The sequence below is a fragment of the Athene cunicularia genome (assembly GCF_003259725.1).
Source record: "Athene cunicularia isolate RWA chromosome 2 unlocalized genomic scaffold, athCun1 chr2_part1, whole genome shotgun sequence".
Classification (NCBI taxonomy): domain Eukaryota; kingdom Metazoa; phylum Chordata; class Aves; order Strigiformes; family Strigidae; genus Athene; species Athene cunicularia.
Genome location: NW_020799095.1, coordinates 144,044,714 through 144,068,786, shown reverse-complemented (window position 1 = coordinate 144,068,786; position 24,073 = coordinate 144,044,714). Strand labels below are relative to the sequence as shown.

Genomic DNA, 24,073 nt, shown 5'->3' with positions numbered 1-24,073 from the left:
AGGGATGAATGAAGCCTGAAGAGGCTCTTTGATGTGAAGACTATTTAAATTAGTTTTCAATGTCGTGATACCAGGGCTGTCTATGCATAGAATTGGAAAAAAAAAGGCCATATTACATTAGCTGCTGTGATTTGTGTACAAGAGAAGTAATATCTTTTAGGGTGGAGTCACTTGCAGAAGCTTGACTGCCCAAAACATGTCTGGTCTGTAGTACAGTTACAGAGAAAGCAATGCTAATTCTCTCTAAAACCTCACTTTCAAAAATGTTTATAGTCCTCTGGAGGCAGGTTTGTTGCCAAGCTAGTGTTGCTTTCACAGGAAGTGCTTGGAAGGAGACCTTGTTTAAACTGGCAGAGAGAACGTGAGAAGAAATGCAATTTTTTTTTTGTGCTGACACTCTGCAGGTTAATGAAGCTCTTTGTCATAGATGCTGCTGACTTAAACACTCAAATTCACTGCCTGCCCTTCCTTGTCTCCCCATTTCATTTGAAGTGCTTCAGTGCTTCCTTGCTTGCTTTGTTCCACCACGTCTAGGACAGGTTTTTCAAAAATATTTTTGCTCGTGTGTGTGTGTAGGGGGTTCGGTACCAGGGGAGGGGGCTGCAGTGGTGGCCTCTGTGAGAAGCTTCTCGAAGCTCCCCTGGCTCCAAGGTGGACCTCCCTCTGGCCAAGGCCAAGCGGGCCAGTTAGTGATGGCGGCTGTGTCTCTGTAATAACACTTAAAAAGAAGAGCCTGGGAGAAGGAGGTGGAGTTGTGAGAGAGATGCCGCTGCAAACACCGAGGTCAGTGGAAGAAAGGAGGCAGAGGTTAATGTATTGTAGCAGAGACTCCCCTGCAGCCCATGGTGAGAGGGCAGGCTGTGTCCCCGCAGCCCAGGCAGGTCCCCGGTGGAGCAGATACCCGGCTGCAGCTCGTGGAGAGAGCCCCATGCCAGAGCAGGGGGCTGTGCCCAATGGAGGCTGGGACTCTGAGGGAAGCCCACGCTGGAGTAGTTCTTCACTGGGAAGACTGCAGTCTGTGGGAGGAGCCCACACGGGAGCAGTTCAGGAAGAGCTGCGGTCTGTGGGAAGGACTCATGTTGAAGAAATTTATGGAGGACTGTCTCCTGTAAGAGGGACCCATGCTGGAGCAGGAGAAGAGTGTGAGGAGTCTTCCCCTGAGGAGGAAGGAGCAGCAGAAACAATGGGTGATGAACTGATCACAACTCCTGTCCCCTGCTCCCCTGCACCACTGAGGGGGAAGAAGTAGAGAAATCAGGGGAAAAGCTGAGCCTGCAGAGAAGGGAGGGGTGGGGGGAAAGGTGTTTTTAAGATGTGGTTGTATTTCTCACTGTTCTGCTCTGATTGGAAAATTTAAGTAGTGGTGGCGTTTTAAATTAAAGATTTTCTTTTTCTTCCCCTAATGAGTCAGTCTTTTGCCTGTGATCATAATGGGTGAGTCATCCCTCTCTGTCCTTGATTGAGCCTTTGGCTTGAACTTCTCCTTCTCATCCCTGAGGGGGGGAAGGAGTGAGCAAACGGCTGAGTAGTGCTCGGTCGCTCTCTGGGCTCAAACCCGGACACCGTGGCTATGGTACTTTATGGTTTAAATATCTGTAACAGTGTTGCATTACTTCAGCAAAGCCTAGTCTGTTTGCTAACTCATTTATAGTTTAGTATAGCTTCCTGTTTTTCTCATCTTATTTAATTGGGCAACAAGTTGCAGCACAGCAGCTTCCTTTAAATTGAATCAGTGAATCTTGTGCATATTCTAAATATGGAAGCAAGTAACGTCTCTAATTCTTACAAAATTCTTGGACATTTTGCTATAGCTTTTGTGTAGAAGGCCAAACCTGGTTGCAAATAAAGCAATTATCTGCCTGTGTATTCCTTTTCAGTTTTATGAGATTTATTTTTTGCTCTCTGTTGCTGTTTGTAGATGGTAACAATAAAGAGCTGTCCTACCTTGTTTTTTTTTCTGTCGTTATTGCTTCATGTCATATAACTTGTTCCTACATGTAATGGTGCAACTTCTTTGTGTCCAGATGTGTGTACTGCCATCCTAAAATGATTATACAGTAAGACTGACATGTAAAAGTATTTATTTAAACTGTCTTGTTTGTTTTGCAGTGAACATGGCATAGTGTGATTATTTTTATAGCAATACAACTATTTATTTGAAACACTATGTATGTGTTTGCCTTAAGCAAGGGCAAACGAGGAGAGTAAATACAGGCAATCTGGCTAGGTGCAGAGCATAGTTCATACTGTAAACCCAGGAAGCAATGACTGACTTGGGGATTAGTATGAAATCATTGATTCTTGAGTCAAACTGAGTGAACTACTGGATGGAGCAATGATATTCTGCTGGTAGTTGTAGTGTGCTGCTGAAAGCACATATACAATGCATACAAAGATACATTGATGGATGCATCCTCTCTGATAGTGATTTTACCCATTGTAGACATGCAGGCTGGACTTTTGTTTGCCAAAAGTTAAACCAGAAGACTCTGATTTATGACTTGCTCAGCAGAGCATTTAGGAATTCAGAATTAGAGATGCATATAAGAACTTGAAATAATCCTATAATATGTGGTAGGAGAAGAAAACCTGAACTTTATTCATCGTAGAGCTGGAGCTTTGCTTGAGGTTTTAAAAGAGAGTAGATGCCCCTGTAGAGAATGATACATGATATCTATTTGTGATTCCTGAGCATCAGAGTGAGGTGCAGTGCTTGAAGAACTCCCCAGTCAGCAAGGACATTCACTGTGCTATCAACCCTGCTGCATAACTCCACCCCATGGAGTTTCTGGTGCTTTTGTTGGAAGAATTTACAAATGAAGTTACAACTTGATCACAGTTGAGAATTTTTAAATAAAGACTAGATCACTGCTAGAACAACTCTAGATGAACTAAATGTATACAACATTAGGTATTGGTAGTGTGAATTTTTAACTGCTGCTTATACAAACTGTAAGACTTTAGTGTTATTTCCTGTGTGGCCTCAAAATTTGTATGTGAAGTAAGCAATTGCAGGAAAAAGAAATTAAGACACCCACATCAGTATGAAAAATTATACACACACCTCAGTACAAAACTGTTGTGTGAATGGAGATGCTTCTTTTCTGTTTCTGAGCGGTGGTTTCTGGCCTACTAAGCAAGGTAAATGAACATGTAGAGAAATGGTGCTCTTTCTTCATCAGTACAGGCACTTCATTTGAATCAAGATGATGCATAAAGAATAGGCGTTGCCCCAAGCGTGTCACTTCTTTCCTGAAGCTTCAAAATAATTGATCAGTTTAGGGTGGTATAGAATCATAGAATGGTTTGGGTTGGAAGGGTCCTTTAAAGGTCAGCTAGTCCAGCCCCCCCTGCAGTGAGCAAGGACATCTTCAGCTAGATCAGGTTCAAGTGCTTTGATTTATTGGACTCCACTGCAGGCTCAGACAGGCTTCCAGTAATCGGTGGTTTTATTTGTGTTGGGCTTTGATTTTGTGGATTAATGTTCAGGTCTGTTTTGAGCATTCATAAGAAGCTTTCAGTTGAGTTTGAAGAAACCTTACTTACTGCTTTGTTGCTAAAGGTACACGTGGTCAAATGTGTACCTTGTATTGTTGTAGATGGCCTCTACAGCCTGGTTTGGATCCACTGTTCTGCCCCACTGAGTTTGCAGCCTGTGAAGCATTTTTTTCTTTCCTTTTAATAATAGAGTTGACAAAATAAAATAGAAGAATATGTTGATTGAACGTGAAGTTTGTCTAGAAAAACAAAAATGCAGACGGGAGAATGACAGGACAAAGGCAGAAAAACTGATGTGCTCCCAAAGTGCATATGATATATTGGTGTAATGGATTGTGCTGAGTTGGACACTGCTTTCCGAAAAATTTCATGAGCCATATGATGAGTTATAAAGCAAAAAGTAGATGATGTAAGGTTGTGATCATGTTCCAGTAACTGTTGGGGACCAGATAACGTTTTGTACTTGATGGCCTGAAGCATCATGTTATTGCTTCAGAATGTTGGAGGCAGAAAATTTTTTCATTTCAGATGAGGAAAGAGGAAACTATGTTTAAAAACTTCAGCAGTATTAAACTTAAGCAGTACTTCATAATGAAGTTATATGAATTTCTGCTTTGACTTTGAGCAGAACATTTGGATGGTACTAATTTATAGCCAATAGTAAACAATTTACTTGTAGATACAAGATTTACTTGCAAAGTTTAAGATTCAAGTATATTTGCTACTGAATATAGAAGTTAAATTTCTTACAAGGAGAAAAATATTCCTGTTCCTGACTCAGTTTTACATTGGTGTTCATTCTTTCCATCCTTCTGTTGTACCTTGTATCTTGTCCCTTCTTGAGGAGTCTGATGTTGACTGATACCAAATCTGTGTAAAAGGCTTTTAAGTGCTTCAGTGCTTGTAGTAAGGTCTCCAAAAGACTTGCCTAACAACCCTTTCTATAAAAAGTGCTTTTATTTTGCATAAATAGTTGTTCACAACTTAGTAGATTCTGTTTTGCTAGGTAGTTCTGTTCTGAAAGACAATATATGTCCCCCTAAATTGCACTAGTTATAACTTTTAGTCTGTTACCCATTTTTCTAGCTGCTTTAATGTAAAGCTCTTCACACTCCCTGGCTGATGTGAATGTGACCGTCTGAATTAAGAGGCGAGAAAGGTGAATTGGTAGGAATTGAAACACACTGTGTGGGTTGAGAAACATAGTTGATTTGTGTGCTATGGTTAAAACAGTAAAAAATTTAGTTGCACAAGATACTCAAAAGTTTTCTAGGTTGTCAGTTTTTTTCACCAGAAACTACTGCCACATTGAGGCAAACCACAAGTTCACCTAACCCTGTATCCTGCCTTTTAACGCTCAGTGATCAATGGCAGCTGCCTTGGGAAGAACATTAAGAACAGGAAAACTTGCTGTGATACTATTTCAACAATTTGCAGCTCAGAAGTCTCCTGATTTGAAAGGTGATGAGCTATTAAATGCACAGATGTCTTGGATATCCCTCTAATTAATTATGTGAGTTCAGAAAGAATTTTTTACTATCCCATGGCAACCTAAATTTTGCAGCTTACCTAGGTGGTGTTTAGGGGAAAAAGTAGACTTTTAAATGAAGTATTGCTCATAAATGAAGAATTTGACACCCCTAGTTCTAATAGTATGAGAAAATAAGTAATCATTGCCTGTTTATTTCTTCTGTTCCTTACAGATTACAGACCTCTCTTGTTCTACATCAGTCATTTCTTCTTGACTTTGGAGAATCTTAGCATATGCATGTTTAACCCACCTCTCTTAGGAAGAGTTTTCCTAGTTGAGGTCAACCTAGTTGCCCTCCTTTATTCCTCTTTTACCTTTTTGATGTACAAAGAACAAAATGCAGATGTACTATGAGCTTGGATCTAATAATGATGCCCTCTGTGCTGTTCTTACTGTGTCCCTGATGACTTGCAGCACTATGGCTTGATATCCTGGTAGCTCCTAAATATTCAAGGAATAGTTCAGGAAAACTTCCTTAAAGTTGCAGCATGTTTTTCCCTGCCCTGGTAATGGGGGATTCAGACACTCATTATATTTGTAAATTTACAGAAGTGTTTTTCCTATATGTGTTGCTTATGTATATAGATTGATTCTTTTTTTCATCTGCTGTCTTAATGGGCAATTAGTATTTGTAAAGTTACTTGTACTCTCCACATAGTTTTCATTTGTCTTACTTAAACAGCTTATATCATCAGAAAACTCTCACTTCACCATTCACATCCTTTTCTAGATAATGTATGAATACATTGAGCTGCACAGATGATAGAACTGCTTCCTGATGGCTTCTCTTTAATGACAAAACTAACAGTTTATTCCTTTTACTTTCTTTTTAAGCAGTTGCTGCTCCAGAAGAATGTTCTCCCCTCAATCTCATGTCAGTTTATTTTTTTTCAAGGACCTTTGGCACTGAATATTGTTAGATCTGTTTGGAAATTCAGATAGACTGTGTCAAATAGGTTCCCAACAAACCTGTATGTCCACCAAAAAGTGGACATAAATTATTAAATTACTTGGATCCTAAGAGATCTCTTTACAAAACTCATGGTTTCGGTTATTTTTGTACTTCTTCATGGTTTGTCAGTTCCTTTGTCAGTTTGAGGTGTGTGAATGAAAGAGGAGGTGCACAGCAGAATTAAGACAAACTTTTTGCTTTAATGTGTTTGAAAAATAGACTAGTTTTTATGCATTTAGAAAAATTGCTAATATAAATATCTTGGTTTTGTGACATTTACATTTAATTTGTAGAGTACTTCTGTGACTTCCTCATTTGCCCATGACTTCAGCCTGTTGAAGAATGTCTTTAGTAATCTCTTTTACTGGCTCTTTTGTCATTGTGGTCTTTCTGAAAAGATACCTTTCTGGAATGACAGCCATTCATTTACTTAGGAACAATCATAATATTATTGTCAAAAATTTGAAGTTGTATATCAGAGACACTAATATTGACACTAATATTGAAAATTACATGTGAGTACTAATTTGGTACAACTGAATATTTAGTGTCTCATCAAGAGACCATAAAAAGGCCTTTTTATCCAGCTGGCTTCTGCTAAAAACATGTGCAAGACTGGAATGCTTAGGGAAGAATTTTAGCTTGGAACTATTCTGAAGACATCTATGTTTCTTTCTGTTATTTATGTGAAGAGGTACTGATGCCCACTAGCAAATGGAATTGGTGAACACGCTTTCCATGCATTGTCCCCGTCCATTGAACTGATATTTAAAATGTCAGGAAACTTCCTTCTTTCTGTGTGGGAAAACTAGACAACCCTTCTGCGGGGAAGCTAATATTAGAATATCCTGCTACAGAAAAAATGGTCTTAAGTGCTTTCTTACGTCATTTGAGATTTGGACAGATGCTTACTTAAAAAGAAATTAATAGCACTTAAACCCAGGGTAATTAATTTAGTAAAATGAGGCATAAGGTTTGCAGTGTTACTGCTTTTTTCTTTTCTACTTGGATGAGTTAAATTAAAAATAAACCCCATTATTTTTTACAATGTCATCCTTGTGTCTTTACCAAGAAGAATTTGGCTGCTTTTTTTTTTCCCTCCTCTCCTTACATTGGTACGTTGGTGTCAGGCAGAGTCTTTGCTCTGGCGCTGCTGGAGCTTGCATTAACCACACCAGTGCCTGCACAGGAAATGGAAACTTTCTTGCATGCAGTGCAAGAGAAGTTGTGACATTGGCAGTGTAGGTGGCATTGCTGGCGTGAAATTCTGCCTCTTGACGGGAAGAACGTACGTCCTCTGTGCCCCTTCTGAATGAGGCTGATCAGGGATGAAGGTCAGATTACCAAATTTCGGAGTGGAGAGGATCAGTTCAGGATTTAAAAATATGTAGCCAACTGCTGTTAGTTACACTGTTGGTCAAACTAAAGGGTACCTTTGTTTTTTTATATTGCCTTTGGTGTTGTTTTTCTCATTTCTCTCTTGATCACTGGTATAGTAGACATGGAAGAAATAAAGGTTGTAGTCCTCCAAGTTTAACTTGATAACCAAGACGTTTCTTTGTTTCAATACACATCCTTATATCAAAAGGTAGGTGAACCTCTCTGCTGGTTACACAATTCCCCTTTAGCCAGTGATAGCTGCATGTTCAGGTGGAGTGCCCTTCTTCCCCCACCCGCTTTTTTTGACTTGCATGTGTAGGCACCACACAAGCAAGAACAGAGTGGGCAACACTGGACTGTACAATAGCAAGGGCTAGTTCCTTGGCTTTTTCTGCTGAAGAATGAGATGACTTATCTCTCCTTGCTTTTATTCCTCTTGACCAGACATCTGCTGTTCTTTTCTAGTAGAATATTTGTTTCCTGAGCTGGATGCTTTGGCTGCCAGTTTTTAAGTGTGAAAAAATTACTAAAAGCATCTGTCCTGCAAGTGGCATTGCACTGAAAATGGAAAAGGGTGCAGTTCTGAGAGAAGAAAAAGGCAAGAGGGATGAAAAGGGCAATCAAGTTCTTCGTGCATGTTGGGGGACTATGCTTCCATGTTACCTTCAGCATGTGGCTCTTCCTCTTCTCATCTTGTTTCTTCTTTTCTTTACAGAAATAGCAAAATGTACCATTATATTTAACTAGGAATTTGTTTGAGGCCTGAAGGTATTGAGAGCATAGGGATTTTTTGAGACCTTTGATGTTAGTTAGGGAGTAGTTGTGTTTCTGTGCCAGGCAGTGTTTACTTTCTCCGGTTGCTTTTTTTGTTTCCTTTGCAAACTGCAGTCTTACTTTTTCTTACATTTTCCTGTAACTGCTAATGTTTCTTACTTAGCTTTTTATTTTTTTTTCTTTCCCAGACAGGCTCCTAGGCTTTAGAAAATTTGGTTGTCTGACTTATGTAGGATTAAATTTAATGCAAGGGAAAATTGAATATTTTTTTATATCAGTGTTCTTTTTGTTTTATACAAAGGACTGTAATTTTCTTTTTAACAGCATGTTAGTGTTAAAGTTGCATATAAATGGAATAGGTTATCCCCATATGGTCATTAAAGCCAGTACTTAAAATATTAGTCTTGATGTCATGGTCTGTGCTTGCTTTTTTAATTTTTCTTATGATAGAAAGTAAATTGTAAGGTAATTTTATTTCCTGTTTATGTTGAGTATTTCAGTGTTTGGTTTTCAGATCATTTTAAAGAAATCGGTGTTTTTTTAAGACTAATGGAATCACTTCACAGTTTGAGACAACTTTTCATAAAATTAGCAGAATTTTACATTTAGTGTTATCTTTAAACTTAATTACTGTTCTGGAAGAAAAAAGAGTAGTTATTCCCTGCAAGCCATCACTTACAGTGAATAGAAACTGTTATTTTATTTTTAGCTTGCAAAGATTTGTCTGGTAGTTGCTTTCTGCTGTTCCTCAGTCTCAATATACTTAAACCTCTGTAGTCCTCATGTTGTAAACTTCAGTGTCAGATAATGTGGGTAAGATGGTACTACAACCAGGTGTCACACATGCTTACTAAACAGATTAAAATAAGAAACTGAATTTGAGAAAGGAACAGAAGATCAGTGTTGCAATAATATTAATGAAACCTGTATGTGTAGAAGTTACCAGGTTTCAGCTTAAGTCCAGAAGCAGATGAGACACCTGTACCAAGCTTACTTTGATTGATAGGAAGATTTCTTGTTTGAAGGTTGATAAACAGATCTCTATCTCTGGAATCATGTTATGACCCATTCTGGCCTCATTAGGTCACAGGGCACCACTGTGCAGCCACTGACAACAGTTGTTTTCAACTGATGATACAACTGAGATGTTGCAGGTTGTCTTAGAGAAGTCGTATCTTCTAAGGATCTTCACTAGTCTGCAACGTGTAATTTTTTTCTGTTTCTTAATGAATATCCTGATTGTTAATGGTGTTTCATTTAAAGGGATTGGAAGAAACATACGTGAAGAGCTTTACCCAGTTCATGAAAATGCTTATTTTCATGATAAAGTTGAATGAATGACATTAAATAAGAAATGAAATTGTAAAATAATTTTTTTAAATTACTCCCAAATCAAAGACAAATTCAACTGTCACAACTAAAGAAAATGTTGCCAAGTGTATTGTATCCTTTGTGGAATTGGAGCTGTCTCTGTCTAACATGGAGGCAGCTTCTGGTTGTTTTTTCACAGAAGCCACCCCTGTAGCTCCTCTCTGCCCCCTCCTCTGGCTACCAGAACCTTGCCATGTAAACTCAGTACACCAAATAGGTCATCTATCTAGCAATAAAGTTATTTTAGTGTTAAATTTAAAAATGTCTTCAGCTAAATTGTGATAACAGCTTCAAATGTGATTTTGGATTAGAGAATAGAGTAGTGAAAGACTGATCAAAACATGCCTCACATCAGCACACAGTTTGATGGTGCAATGCTTTTTATAAGACTCTCTAACATGAAGTTGTCTAGAAGTATTTCCGGGAACTAGTTTGACTGATAAGTGTACTTAAAGGACATTTAAATCCATTTCCATGATTATTGCATATGTAGCAAGTTTGACAATTTTGGGAGAACTAGGCTTTTACTACAGTTGTTCTGGAAGTGTGTAACAAATGCAATGCTTTTAGGAGTTGCTGTGCATGCCTTGTAGATTTTGCAGACTGGATATGATGAGTGGGTGCTGATGTCTAGGTTCCTGAGTATATACTTGCCCAGTAGGACTTTCTGCTGTACATATGAGCTGGTACCTATGTTGGGTCATAAAACTTCTGGAAATCCAGATGGCTGCAGAAAATCCTCAATTTGTGTGGGCATAGTTTCTGAGTTTCTGAGCCTGTCATACTGCTTCATTGCTTGGGCCCTCCAGTTGAAATGGGAACTTGTGCTTCTGATAACCCCTTGAATAATCTAAAGCATAGAATAGCCAGCTGGGGTGTTGGGTAGTGTACCCCTTTTTGGTAATTTGCTACATGGTGGAATGAAAAATTCATTACTCTCTTTACCTTAATATCACACTCAACTCACACCAGGGCAATATAGAGTGCAAATTTAAAACATTACGACTTTGAGAATGGACAGTACAATTGCAAATGTTTCTAAATGATGTAGGAAAAAAATGGGAGAATGATAGATACTTGCACCTGACTTCACTTAGAGCTTTTCCTCTGTCTCTCTGAAATTAGCACACTGAGTCAGCTGAAGAACTGCCTGTCCTGCACTCTTTTTTTTTTTATCGTCATACCTCCTGCTGCACCTGGTAGAAATCACAACCAGTCTACATGCAGAATGTTTGTGTGTATTACTAATCTTATCTTTGAAGTAGTGGGTGGAAAAGAGGGAGGAGTCTAGACTTTTAATCTTTCTCTTTTTTTTTTCCTTCTTGGAGATACAAATATGGATCAAGGTATCTTGCAAACTAGTCTGTTGTATTTGACAGGCTGATGTTTGCTTGAGAGTGTGGTAGAATTTTCCTGTCCCTTTTTGTGACTTGCTAAGTATGTTACACTGCAGGGTCTTTCTGGTTGAACTTTTTTTTTTCATGGTACAAACTCTGTGTCTCTGTACATCAACAATCATATTTTATAAGGGTACTGAATAGGATAAGTATGTATTACTACAGACATTGAATTCAAGTCTGGCCACAATAGGGTCTACAGTTTTTGGAGTAACTGACCTCCAACTTTTTTCCTAAGCTTATGATAACAGTAGACAGTAACATGTACCTGCTTATCAAGTATGAAGGGGGCTGTGGAATTAATACTTAAGCAGAACCAAACAAAAAGAACCTATTGCTTTCATCCATAATTGCTTTTCTTCTCTCGGGATCAGGTATATGCAGTTGTTTCTAACGCAACAATAATAAAAAAGTGTCATCTTGAAAAGCATAACTCATTCAAGAATTCATATACTTTAAGGGTATTTTTAATGTATAATAAGATATACAATTCAGAAGAAATATTTGTATTGTATAATAATAAACATTTTGTTTCAAATAGTCCCTATTTGATGTGATTTATGATGAATGAATTGTAGTACAACCTGTTAAAAAATTACTCCTTTATGTTTACTGATGCCAGCGTTAAGTGAAAAATTTCTGCTTTTAGTTCAGTAGTACAGTAACTGCACCAGTGGTGACTCAACCTGGTTGTTCTTGAGAACACTTAAGATGACTCAGATGATAGTATTTACAGGCAAAGCAAAATAGCAGACAGCTAGTTTTTCATCCCCTTCTACCAGCAGTTTGGATCAATTGGGTTCCAAGCTGACAATTATATTTCATCTTTGGAGAGCCTAAAGGATACCTTTAAGGTACGTATGTTTTAGTGTCTCTCTTGGTGCTCTTTGAGAATAATGCTTCTCCTAACAAGTGAGTTGCTTGGAAACTGCTAGGTGATTTGGAAAGTATACTTTCTGGTCACAGTGCTCCCTTGTAATCTATGGTGCAGATGCAGTTAAGCCCTGTAAGTTAGGTAGATTCAATGATTGTACAGTGCTGTTAAGGAAGATAACCTGGAAAAATGTAGTCTAAACTACTTTGTGTTTGCTTCAGTCTAGAAGCATTTGCAGGGGTAGTTATTAATGGTTCAGTTTCATTTTACTTGTTAAGATGCTGTATGTTGGCTATATCTCTAACATTTGAATAAAGAACATGATTTATATTGTGTGGTCTGTGGACATTTATACATTGTTAATGATTTATTGATTTTCAAGACTTGCTTTTATTTTCATTAATTTGGGTCAATTATTTCTACATGAGTTGTTTTGTTTCTTTGTATGAGAGGAAATAATCTAAAAACTGCACCTCATGCTAATAAACAGCAAAAAGCTTTATACTGACTGAAGTCATAAATGGAATAGAGGTCTCAAGTAAGCATGTGACACTTCAGGCATAACAAAATCAAAGCAGCTGGTTGAATAGCTTGGGGTTTTTTTAGTGCCAACCTTGCCAAGACATCTGTGTTCTATAAGACATGAAGGGGAGAAGTTGTATTCAAATAGTGGTATGTTTTTGACAGCCTTGCTTTTGAATAAGGGGTCTGTACAAGTTTCCATAATCAAAAAGGCAGGATACCATGTGACTGTCCCTTCAATCTTTCTAAAATGCAAAGTGTTTTAATAAGAGTGTTTTGATTTGGAGTGTTGATTTTGTATCAGCTGTTCTCTCACCAAGCAGGAAGGTACTCTGGATTCATTGCAACGATAGAACTGGAACTCAGTTTTGCCTTGTGATAACTAGGGGGGAAAAAAAATCTTTACTTTTGGGGTTTTAGATTAGCTGTTGTACCATTCAACTGTGAAACTTAGAGGTGCACAACATATTTGTTTTTTAGCTATGAGTTTCAGAAATGTATACTGGAAGAGTTATCTGATGTAACTTTGTAAGTGCATCTTTGGAATATCCTTTTTACTTTAGAATATTGCCTCCAGCTTATTTGGTAGACATTTTCTTTCAGTTTCACAAAGCTTAGAATATAACTGAGGTGTGTGTTGTTTTTTTTTTTCCCCCAAGATTCCCAAGACATCCAATACCAGCCTTATAATCTCATACTTAACCTAACTCCAGGAGTCTGTGATACCTTAGTTCAATTTAAATGACATGTGTAGAGATTGGAAGATACTGCTGTATTACAGAAAGGCTTGCTTTCTTGTAAGACTGAGGATTCCCTGAATTACTTGAGCTCAGTTGAAGTTGGTGACACTTCATTATAGGATTAACACTTTATTTTGCCGAGCATACTTAATTTAGGAAGTTACATGCTACCACAAACTGCCTGGGAAGTTTTAGTTATTAACCTCTTAGCAAAGCTGCTACTAGTTGCTGTGAAATAGTGATGTTGCAGTGAAGGTCTTTTTAGATTTTATATTTCCGGTATGTAAGAGCATGCACACAGTAGTTGCAGTATGTGTTGTTACCTGAGTGACCATGTAGTCTTACCCTGTTGTCATGTGAAAGCAATTCAAGGTAGTTTAGTGTAATAAACAATCTGAAAGAATCCATAGAATTTAAATTTGTTAGTTATTAATTAAAAAGTCTTACTGTAAATATTAGCAGAGTGAAACGTTTAAGTGTGAACTAATTATTTGTTAAACGCATAATTACAGGACAAAGCCTAAATCATCACTTTCCAGAGTTTCACAAGGTTTCTTAGCATCTGTTCTTGCAGGCACCATGGCTAGCTGAAGGCACCATGGCTAGCTGAAGGTGTTTCTCTTCATGAGCCGGAGCCGCCTGTTCACTGAGTGGTGCAGTCCTGCCTTGTCTTCCAGCCCTGGACTGCATATTCTCTTGTGCCACATGCAGGCATGCACGTGGAAGGCACTACAGCAGTATGGATTAGGGTTGTCTAACTGGGAAACCATTTTGTTAATAACATTTGAAAAATGGAAGTTCTGCATTTTTCCTGTTTTAATTAGTTAGTAGTGTCTGTAATAGCACCTTGGGAACAGTGACTTTTTTTAACTGCATGGTTTTTAGGTTTGTATCTAACATTAATTTATTCTAAATTTGTGGTTGGTAATCTCTGAATTTACTCACCTGTTTGGTTAGTCTGCGAGTATATTATGTGTTCTTCGGTTGTTTTGCAGTTACCTTGAAAGCGTGTTAAAATGTGTTACTTGTATCTTAGCTCTTTGGGTAGGTTTGTTGTGTTTGTTTTTTTTTCCTGGAAGGATGTGAACTTTTACTGAGCCCTCAGCCAGAAGGGTTGTAGCAAAATGTGTTTTGTAAGCTATCTGCAAGAAACTGATCAACTGATAAACAGAAGGAGAGAATGGGAATAATATGGATTTGAGTAAAGCCATGAAATTCTCAAAGTGAAAGCTGGAGGAGGAAGAGACTAGGTGGAAAAAAGACGACCTTCTGGGTGATTTTAGACAATAAGGATTCAGAAAAGAGAGGAGCCTGGAGAACCTTAACAGCAGGCAGAGGTAAGGACACAAAGTGTTACATGAGTGAGCTGTACATTGGTAAATTAAAATAAGTATTACCAAAGGTGGTAGGTTCTTAATGACATGCAGCAAGCCAGGCAACAGGAAACCATGGCACTTTCAGAGGTGCATGAAATGCAGCATCTTGGAGCTTGTGGGTCTTGCCGAGGTCTGAACTTGGTGAGATTCTCTGGTTTTGCAGAGATTTTTATGTAGATTTTTTTTTTTTTTCCTAATCCAATCCTTGACAAATTCACTGATCTCTGGATACACATGAAGGACATGTGTTATCTTGAGGATTGTTCTTATGGGAAGTGGGTGTCTTGTGTTTCCTCTAAAATAGCTGTGGTGGCTTGTATATATACTTTCAGCTGTTTAGTTTTTCTGGAGGAGGAGTAACCTAGCAGCTTTCCACTTTTTCTTAACCTGTTGTCTCTTTCTTGCTGTCTTCTACTTGCATTCATCCTTGACTCAGGCCTTCTGTGCTCATTTGCTTGTAAACTTAAAGGGAGCTTCTTTGACTTCTGTGATTCCTCTTATGTTTGCCAGAGACTCCCTATGAGTGTGCTCAAATGTTACATATTTCTCTTTCATGATGTCAGTAGAAACTTGAAAAGAGTGCTGTCTGTCATGCTATCAAGGGCTGTCTTGTTCTACTCCTCCTTTGTGTAGGAAAGCATATTTATTTTCTTTCATATGTTGCCTCTGTCAGATCAGAGGCTTTGTTTGGCACTTAGAGAGTTTTCACCCCAGAGGAGTTTGACTTATGCTTGGGCACTTTGGTAGTATAAGTGAGAATACTTCAGCCTTTGCTGAAGCTGGGGATTTGACTTAAATTTTTTTAAATTGTTAGACTATACCATCTGTGAGGAGGCTGTCATTAATTGGTCAAGGCAAGTCCTTATCACCATGACAAATTAATTTCTTCTCTTCATTTTTTAAGGGACTAGGGAATAGCATGTGCATCCTAGTAAGTTTCTGATTTTTTTTTTTTTTTTTTTTTTTTGGATCACAGTACCTTAACTCCTGAGTATTTGAAGTACAAAATGTACAGTGGTTCGATCCTCTATGTCTTTACTTTTAAGTGAGGTTGTGTGATATAAGGCTTATCTCCACAAACACAAAGGGACCCAGTGGAATGGTGACAGATGGTGGGAATTCCAGTAATCTGAGAGATGAAGCATCCTGACCTGGTTCTTTCTGAGTCTGCCACAGGAGGGTGATCAGCATCATGAGACTCATTGTGGGCTGGAGGGGAAGAACATACATCATGGAATTGTTCTGGCCTTATTACGAGATGTTTAGGGGAAGGATCAAAGGCAGTGTAAAGGAGGATTTGAGGTGGTTTGGAGAGGAACAAGCATAGGAAAACAGAAGGATAGGGGAGTAAAGGATATATGGAACACTATGTGCCAGTGTCAGGCCACAGTCTGGACTGGAGTCACACCACTGGGTCATAGGGGCCCGTGCGCCTTGGGGTGCCGGCAACCAGAGTGCATGCATGTTGCGTGGATATGTACGTCAGTGTGGAACACTAAGCAGGACTGTTATTAGGCTGATGAGTATGTAAGATGCTTGGGAGCCAGGTATTGAAGCAGCTGTAAATCTAGGAGAGACCAAGAGATCAGAAAGTCTGCCAGTTGGCTGCCAGAGGCACCAGTGGGTCCAAGCCAACTGCTGGAGACATCGTAAGGTTGAGAGACCCATTTGCATATGTATCTGTGCAGGAGGCACATTGCACTGCAATAACGTGCTTTTGTTCTGGTTACTCACAGTGGAGACCAGCATGACGAGACCTTTGTGCTCTGTGTGTGTCTGCTGGAAATACATGTTGAACCTTGGTACTGATTGGTACTAAGATTGTGGAGCCTCACCTTTATTGAGCCACAGGAATCAGCAACCTGTAACCCATCAGGATGGAGTTTGTGTGTATGGTTGTCTTTTTCCTCTGATTTCTTTTGGGTGTGGATAAAAATAGTACAAGATGGACTCTTGGGATATATCCAAGAGGGCAATCAGGCTTGTTTATAAATTTTGATTCAGAAGAGATTTATTGACCAAATTATGTGTCTAAAGTTAGCAAGTCTTTATTGAGGTGTAACAAGTATCCCTTTTGGCTTTAGTTTATTATTTTTTGGTGGAGCCCTCTGAAGATTATACCTAGTATCAAGAGGGCCTCTTGCCTCTTCTTATAGCAACCTAGGGATAGCTGCCCTTTTCTGCATAACCTACAACCCACAGATTCCACTTTAATGGAACAATGAATGGATACAAGTTTGTATAGAAATAAGCACAAAATTTAAAGAACTGGAGGGTGAGTAAGCATATGATAGTCTATTGCCTTCTGAAAATCCAACTTCTCTGACGAGAAGTCTGTGGTAGTAGTCTCGATTTTTCAGAACTGTTTTCTGTGTTCTAGTTTGGAACATGAATGTTGTTTTGAAGTGAATTTCTTAATTATCCCTCTTATTATGCCATGTCTTCTGTCACGAAGCATTTTTATAGTAGACAAAACTGTCTTTCTTTGGATGAAAAGAAACTGAAATATTCACTCCCAACTGCTACTGAGCATTCAGTGCACAGAGCAATTTAGATCTGGTCTGGAGTAAACCTGTCTGAAATGCACCTTACATGGATAAAGTATATCTTGTTTTCCAGATCTTATACTAATACGTGCTCTAGTTGTGGCTGTAAATATGGTCTTAATTTTATGGAATGACACAAATAAGTCTAGTGTGGGTTGGTTGTTTACTTTTCCTCCTTTAAACAATAGCAAAGCTTCACCTAGCAGGAGTTCCCTTCCCACACTCTCTAAGGAGGCTTTGTTTTTGTGCACCATCCTGACAAGGGAGGTACAAGTTATATACCCCTTGAAAAGATTCTGGATTGCAAAATCTGCTTTATTTTTTCCTTATTGTAATGCATATTTAAATGCTTTTCCACTGTGCTGCTTATTTTCCTTCACTGTTTGTATCATTTCCTTAACACTGTCTTTTTCCTCAGTGCTTATGACTTTGTCAGTTGAATGCCTGTAAAATAATCCCTTGTTTATGGTCCTCAAGCTCTGTCTTCCATCTTTTTATAACTATTGTGAAATGTACCATACAATCACATCCACCATGGGAAATAGTTATCCACAGTTGCCATCACATATGTATTATGTGTCTTAAACTGTATGTTACACAAACTGTATGTAACATTGACATTAAATCAGTCTATTTCCAAATTTTAGAACTCGCCAATTTTGTGATTAACAAGTGTTGCCTTTTATGATTATTCAGTATATAACTAGAGTCTTTATATGTTCCAAATGTGAATGCTTAGAAAAATAATTCTTTACTGAATCTTCTATTTATATTCCTCATGTGAATGAGCTGGAGGTTTTCTTACTTTCTTCCTCGTATTCAGGCAGAATACAAATCAGCAGTAGGATTTTTTTTGCATCATTGCACACAGCTTCCTTTTCTACTGCTCCGTTCTATTTGTGTCCTCCTTCAGCCCTGCTCAAATACAGCCCTTAGCATTCTGTGCAGTGCTGGCTTCCAGAGAGCCAAACAATGCAACGTTCATGAAAGCTTTGAAAGGCTGCAGTTGCCAGGTGTAGCATTTGCTCTGGTTTTGCTGCCTACTGGTAACTTGTAATAAGCCAAGACAAAAATAGAATCCTACAGTATTCCCTTGTGTATTTACAAGGAAAGATTTATGATCATGAGAATGTAAGTACCTTTGCTTGCTCTGCCCACAGCTGTCTCTAAGCAAGGTGAGAAATGGATGCTTATGGAAAGAGCGTAGAAAAAGTATTGCAGTGAAATTTGTCTTGATATGCTGTTCACCGGTTTATGAACAGGGACAGTTTTGAACTGGAGTTCCATAAAAGCTGCACTGAACCAAGAGTTTCTCACTTAAAACCAGCATCACTACCATGCCTTTTTACCATTTCTGTTTTCCCTACCCTCAATTTAATTCAAACCTGTGATGATGTAAGCGGAAGTTTTGTTGTGGTTTGCATGGTAGATCTTCACCAATAATTTTTTTTTTTTTTTCAAAATAGTCTGTGTCAAGGTAGATACTTCTCAAATGCATCATACCTTGTTATCCTAGTTGGTAAGGAGATCGTTGAAGGGCTGAACTCAGCATGGTGGCTTTCTTCAGTGTCTGATGCACCAAGATTCTTTCCAAAACAGTATATGTATAAAGAAAATCTATATTAAAAATGTTACTCTTAAAAGGCTAGCTTAATAACAGGTCATTTTTCTGTAAAGGATTATGGATTTTATCAAAACAAAATGGCTTTCTGAAAAGACTTTCTATACTTTCACTGTTTCAATTAGATGCATTAGTTCAGTAAGTTTCCATTCACTGCATGAAGACTGGATGTTCTGGAATAATAAAGAAGTTAATTGAGTTTCACTCTTGGTGGGTTTAGGGCAAAAGATACTGTATCAAACAGCTGTCCTTGTTAAAACTGGCAATAAATCACAGATTTTCTATGACTAAAATCATTCTCCAATCTATACAGGAAACAATCGGCTTTCGTTCTCTTTTTGACATACTGTAAAATACACAAATGACATTTGAACAAATTGTTTATTTTGTTTTAAATTTAATAATTTGATTTTGCTGGAGCATATCAATATAATCTGAGAAATGTCAGCTAATGTCTAAGGGCTATGTACATCTAAAAACCAAACCGTATGAAATGTTTAATTGTTCTGGTGAACATAATCATCCAGTTAATACCTTCCAACTATTATTGCTAAACTTGATAGGAAATTTTCCCCCTTCTGTATGTAAATAGCTTCTTAGGGTTTTGCAATGATAGCTGATATTTAGATTTGAAGAAAAAAAAAAAAAAGCTATATGAAAGTAGAGGAAAAATTGTCCTAGTTTGTTACAGGGATTTTTGGATTTTTTCCCGTTTTTTACCGAGGTTTGTCTGTTGCTTCGTACTGTGCGTATATGGTTATCTACGGGTGAATTCCTTCTTGTTGCAGCTTACATAACAGAAATGCCATTAGCAAGTGGAAGAACAGCTGTGCTGGGATAGTCCAGAAGTTGATAAAAGCCTAGAATCTTTTCTGATGTTGCCAACAGCAGATGACAAGAGTGTAGGAAACAGGCAGAGGTGCAGGGATACCTTCTTCCATATGATCTCCCAATCTCCAGTAACATGCAGCTCAGGATATGGCAGAACAAAGGTGCTAAATATTTAATGGCCATGCTGAATTTATCTTCCATGACTTTATACCTTCCCTTTCTTTTTTTTTTTTCTTTTAAATCGTGTAAAGTTTTAGGATCCACAAGGAGTTCCACAGCTTACCATATGCAGTGCAAAGCACAATGCTCTTCCATTCTTTATTTTTTATTCTGAATTTGCTACCTTCTGGTTTGTTTAAAGTCCTCTGCCCTTCATGTCAGAATACACTGTTAGCTGTTGGATATCCACTGCTCTCTGCCATTTAGGATTTTTATAGGCCTGTGAGGTCAGGCAGGGTGCTTGGCCTCTGTCTTGCCATGTGCTCTTTCACAGAGATCTGAAGGTTTGCACTTACTGTGTCAGGTAGTAAGGAGGAAGGAGTAGGTGGGACTTTTGAAGGAACTGTTCTCTGAAATTATATTAAAACTAAAGTATTTCTGGAAAAGCTACTGTCAGTTCTCTACAACTTCTGTTGTACCACGGTATTTTCTTTCTCTGTAGTTCTCTGTCAAGGCCAGCTTCTGGCTTTTGGAATAAATTCACCTTTACTAAATAATGTCCTCTTTCTCTGAGTGAGAAGCATGCTGAGGGGAAGTGCTGCTTGCTTGGAGTAATGTGAGGTGTGGGGGATAAACAGTCCTGTAAAAGTAGCAGGAGGGATTTAAGCTAGGTTATTAGAGAGTTAATAATACAGCACACTGAAAATTGCATAAAGTGTTTTTCAGATTTTGTTTGATTAGTATTGTCAAGTGCAATAATTCTCTACAGCTGCAAAGTTAAAACTTCAGTCTCTACTTCAGCAATGGTTTACACACTTGTGAAGATCATGAGAAAAGGGATAAGAGAATTCCAGTTAGTTACTGTAGTTTAAATAGTTGACTGAGTTTCTGAAGGTTATAACTATTTTAAAATCAAAGGAAAGATTGTGAGATTAAAAAAGGAAATCTGTAGCCTGAGTCACCCCTGCTGGCGAAGGAGAAAGTTTAATTTAACTCCTACACTCATAAATATTGCTGCTTTTTCACCGGGTTGGTTTCTAAGGATTCAAGTTTTACTGTCTCAAAGTGTATCTTCATGGATCAAAAGTAGGTGGAATACAAGTGATGCAGCTGGGATGGAACAGATCTTAATGTAGTTGAATTATTAAATATCATCTGTCTTCTCAATTGGCAATTTTAATCTGTTATAAATTTGAGCATCCATTGACAAGGATAGAACCACCGTGTGTATAGTTGTCCTCCTTTGTGCTGGCCATAATGCAACAACAACAACAACAAAAAAGTCAGTTTTCATCTGATCCAATTCCTTGACTTTGTGGTTTTCTGAACACGAGTGTGCTGGTACAAAGTAAGTAGTGGGAATGAGTGGTTGGCAGAAGGAGACAGGAAAACCATCCTCGGGTCCTGTGGAGTGACTGAACTCTATGGCTTTCCACAGAAGTGTGCAGGGATGCCTGTTGACCTGTTGCTTCTGGTCATAATATACCAGCTGGAATGTGGGGTGCTATTTTAGCCTTCAGTTGCTTAACCATTTCATCTTTCTTGTCCAAATTTACATGATATTTTACTCACTATTTTATCTATGCATTTCTTCTGTATTCCAAGGAGTTTAACTATATACATACATGTATTGTATGTTACAAGACATCTATTGTATCTTGTAGACACCTGAAACAGTGAGACGTTTGTTATTTCCTAAGGAGAAAAATCCATCTTCATTCATATGTCTCTGCTGATTTAAATTAGAGATTTTAAATTTTTATTAAAAAACATAGTGAAGAAGCTGAGGTGTAAAAACGAAGAAAGTATCTTTCATGCTAAGTAAGTGTTGTCAAGGGAGTACGATGCTGCATAAATTTAGAAATTTATGTTCTGTTCATAGCTGCTTCTTTGCAGCTTTGTAAGAGCTACTGTGCTGTTATTTAATTTTAAAATACTGCAGCCTATTAATCTACTATCTTTCTAGCATCTTGGTCTGTCTAGTTTTTATGTAAAATCCTTCATCAATTGTGTGAGCTTCTTGAATATCTTTAAGGTTGATGTTGATATGTTAATTTTATTTAAGCACTACCAGCATCCATTAAGATTAGCTAATATAATTTTTAGAGTGAATTGGAATGAATAAATTGTTTTTGAGAACCAGGTAACTAAGATAAATGCCATAAATCAATTATTTTAGTATTAGTCTTAATTCTGTGCTGGGGGGGGGATTGTGTAGTTGAAAAATCATTGAACTAAAGTATGAGTAACTTGGTTTCTGGTTAAATATGCTTTATTATGTAATCACTGCTTTTTTGGGTGAGTTTTAAACTATGCCATTGCTTTATCCTATGTTTAAGTGTAACCTATATTTTCTAGTTACAAATTATACAGGAATGAAAAGCTATGTGATAATGATCAGCTTTGTCCATACACTCTTCCTACCCTTTGGTAGCAGTCTTGGTTTTCATTAGCTTTCCCAAATTCCTGTCTTGATTCTGAATCATAAATTATATTCCTTATTTTAGAGAAGAATATTGTCAACCTGTACGCTTTTGAAGTGATATATATCCTCTTGAGCTGCAAGACTGCTGTGTAAAGAAAGCAAAACCAAAACCAAACCACAAAACAAAATAAAAAAAAACTCCCTAAAACCCAACAGTATTTTCCTTCTCACTGGTGTTTTCCGATTCTTACTGTATGCAGAACCGTACACAAACTTTACTTTGCCCCAGGTGCTTTAATTTATATTCTAGCTAATCCTCTGGGAAATGCCATTTGATGATTTACTGAAACTGATTTTACTTTCAACTTCCTTGCTGCTTTTTGCAGAAGACAATGTCCAGGGACCCATGTGTTTTAAATCTCCTTAAATAAGTAGTCATTATCTGAAGAACAGACATAGGAATGCCTCTTCCAAAGGAGGAGACAAGAGTAAACAGACTGAAAACTGACTTTCCATACAATATCTAATATAACAAGGAAGTGATAAACTGAGCATTCTGAAGGTTTGTTGGTTGGTTTGATTGGTTTTTTTTTGACTTCAAGAAAAATAAACTATAGCTGCTACTAGAATCTGGCTGTTATTGAATAAACTGCTGTTTTCATTAGTAGAACAAGAATATTGATTTCCAAGAAGTTAATACTTACTGCTGTGTTTAAGGTCTCTTATGTCTCTGATTCACTGTGAGTTATGTACAAAGTCTGTTTTATCTGACAAAAATGCCCTGAAATAATGTTTTATAGGGCACAGTTTGTTGCACAATTATTTGATACTCAGTGTGAGTGTATGTCTGGGAGTCTAGCACAAGGGTTAGCCAAAGTGTTTTAAGCCCTACTTGAGCAAGAGAAGGATGACTGCATGGTTTTCTCTACCTCCACCGAACCTGAGCCTTCTACTCAGGTGCTGCGTATATGGCAATGTTGTTATCTTTGTCTAATTTTTGCTTTTGATTCAGTGGAATTTGAATGCTTTAGAAGCATTCACACCTCTCTCCCAGTTTATTCCCAAGACTTTTCCTTTCCTGAAAACTCTTCTATTTTTTGCAGATTTGCAGGAGCTGCTTCACAGTGCCTCCCAAAATGATTAGACAGTGTAACTGAAAAGTGTCATAAATTGGGGTGGTTCTTTTTTTGGCAGTTAACTGTTTTGTTAGTGAGTATTTATTTGTTCAGTTAGTAGTACAACTGTATACTTGTGTTATAAATGTGGCATTACTTATATTAACAATATTCAGTTAAATCTGTGATCAAAAAAATCAGTTGCGTTTTCTAAATGGAATGCAGTGTTGCTATTTTTATATCTGACAGTATTTTAAAGAAAGTTTTTGCTAGTGTAATTTAGTTGTGTTTGGGATATTAGCTGTAAATTATGTCTGAAACTTGATATTGTTAAAAAAAAAATCTATAGAATGTTCTCTAAGGGTGTGTGTTCTCTAATACAGTCTTAAAAGAGAAATAGTATAAGACTATTTTTACCAAACACAATTCTAGGTTAAAAAATGCTTTGAAGTAAGTAGTAGTTTGCTTGCAAATTGCTCATACTGTTTCCTAACATACTGGAAATTACTGCCAAATTCTTTCACATTTCTTTGTGACTTTAAAACAATACCTTTAAAATCAGCTCTCTATTTAAAGTGGCAAGGAAAAAGTGGTAGCTTCTCTGTTGTCTCAGTGACTTTTGTCAGGTCCTGTACACAGCTTGAGCAAATTAATTTTACCTCTGCACTTCAGGATTTCAGTGCTGTTTGTATATCCTTTTCTTGCACCCTTGATTGCTATAGCTTACGCATTTGCACATAAATCAGAAGTTCCCTTCTAGATTTAACGGTTTGCCAGTGGTCATATAATGTGCACTAGCATCTTCAAAATAAACCCTAGAGAATCTAATTGGATTATAGGTTTTTGCTTTTTAGGTTAGAATCCCTTCTGATTTCACTGTATTTTACTTGTACATTGAGAAAGCAGATCTCGCTTTGGTCTTAAGCTTTATATAGAATTACTCTGTTAATTAAAGCGTATG

At 37.7% G+C, this 24,073-nt stretch overlaps 1 protein-coding gene across 5 annotated transcripts in view; it reads left to right on the top strand.

The window, feature by feature from the left end:
• The window catches only part of ASAP1 (ArfGAP with SH3 domain, ankyrin repeat and PH domain 1), a 121,650-nt gene that overhangs the window by 10,508 nt on the left and 87,069 nt on the right, over window positions 1-24,073 (top strand). The window contains exon 1 of one of the 5 annotated variants that reach the window (XM_026843769.1): window positions 16,278-16,301. The exons of the other annotated variants lie outside the window; for them this stretch is intronic. Coding sequence (XP_026699570.1) covers window positions 16,293-16,301 — 9 coding nt within the window. The 5' untranslated portion in view covers window positions 16,278-16,292. Of the gene's footprint in view, window positions 1-16,277; window positions 16,302-24,073 lie in introns of those variants that run through there. 5 annotated transcript variants of the gene reach the window in all.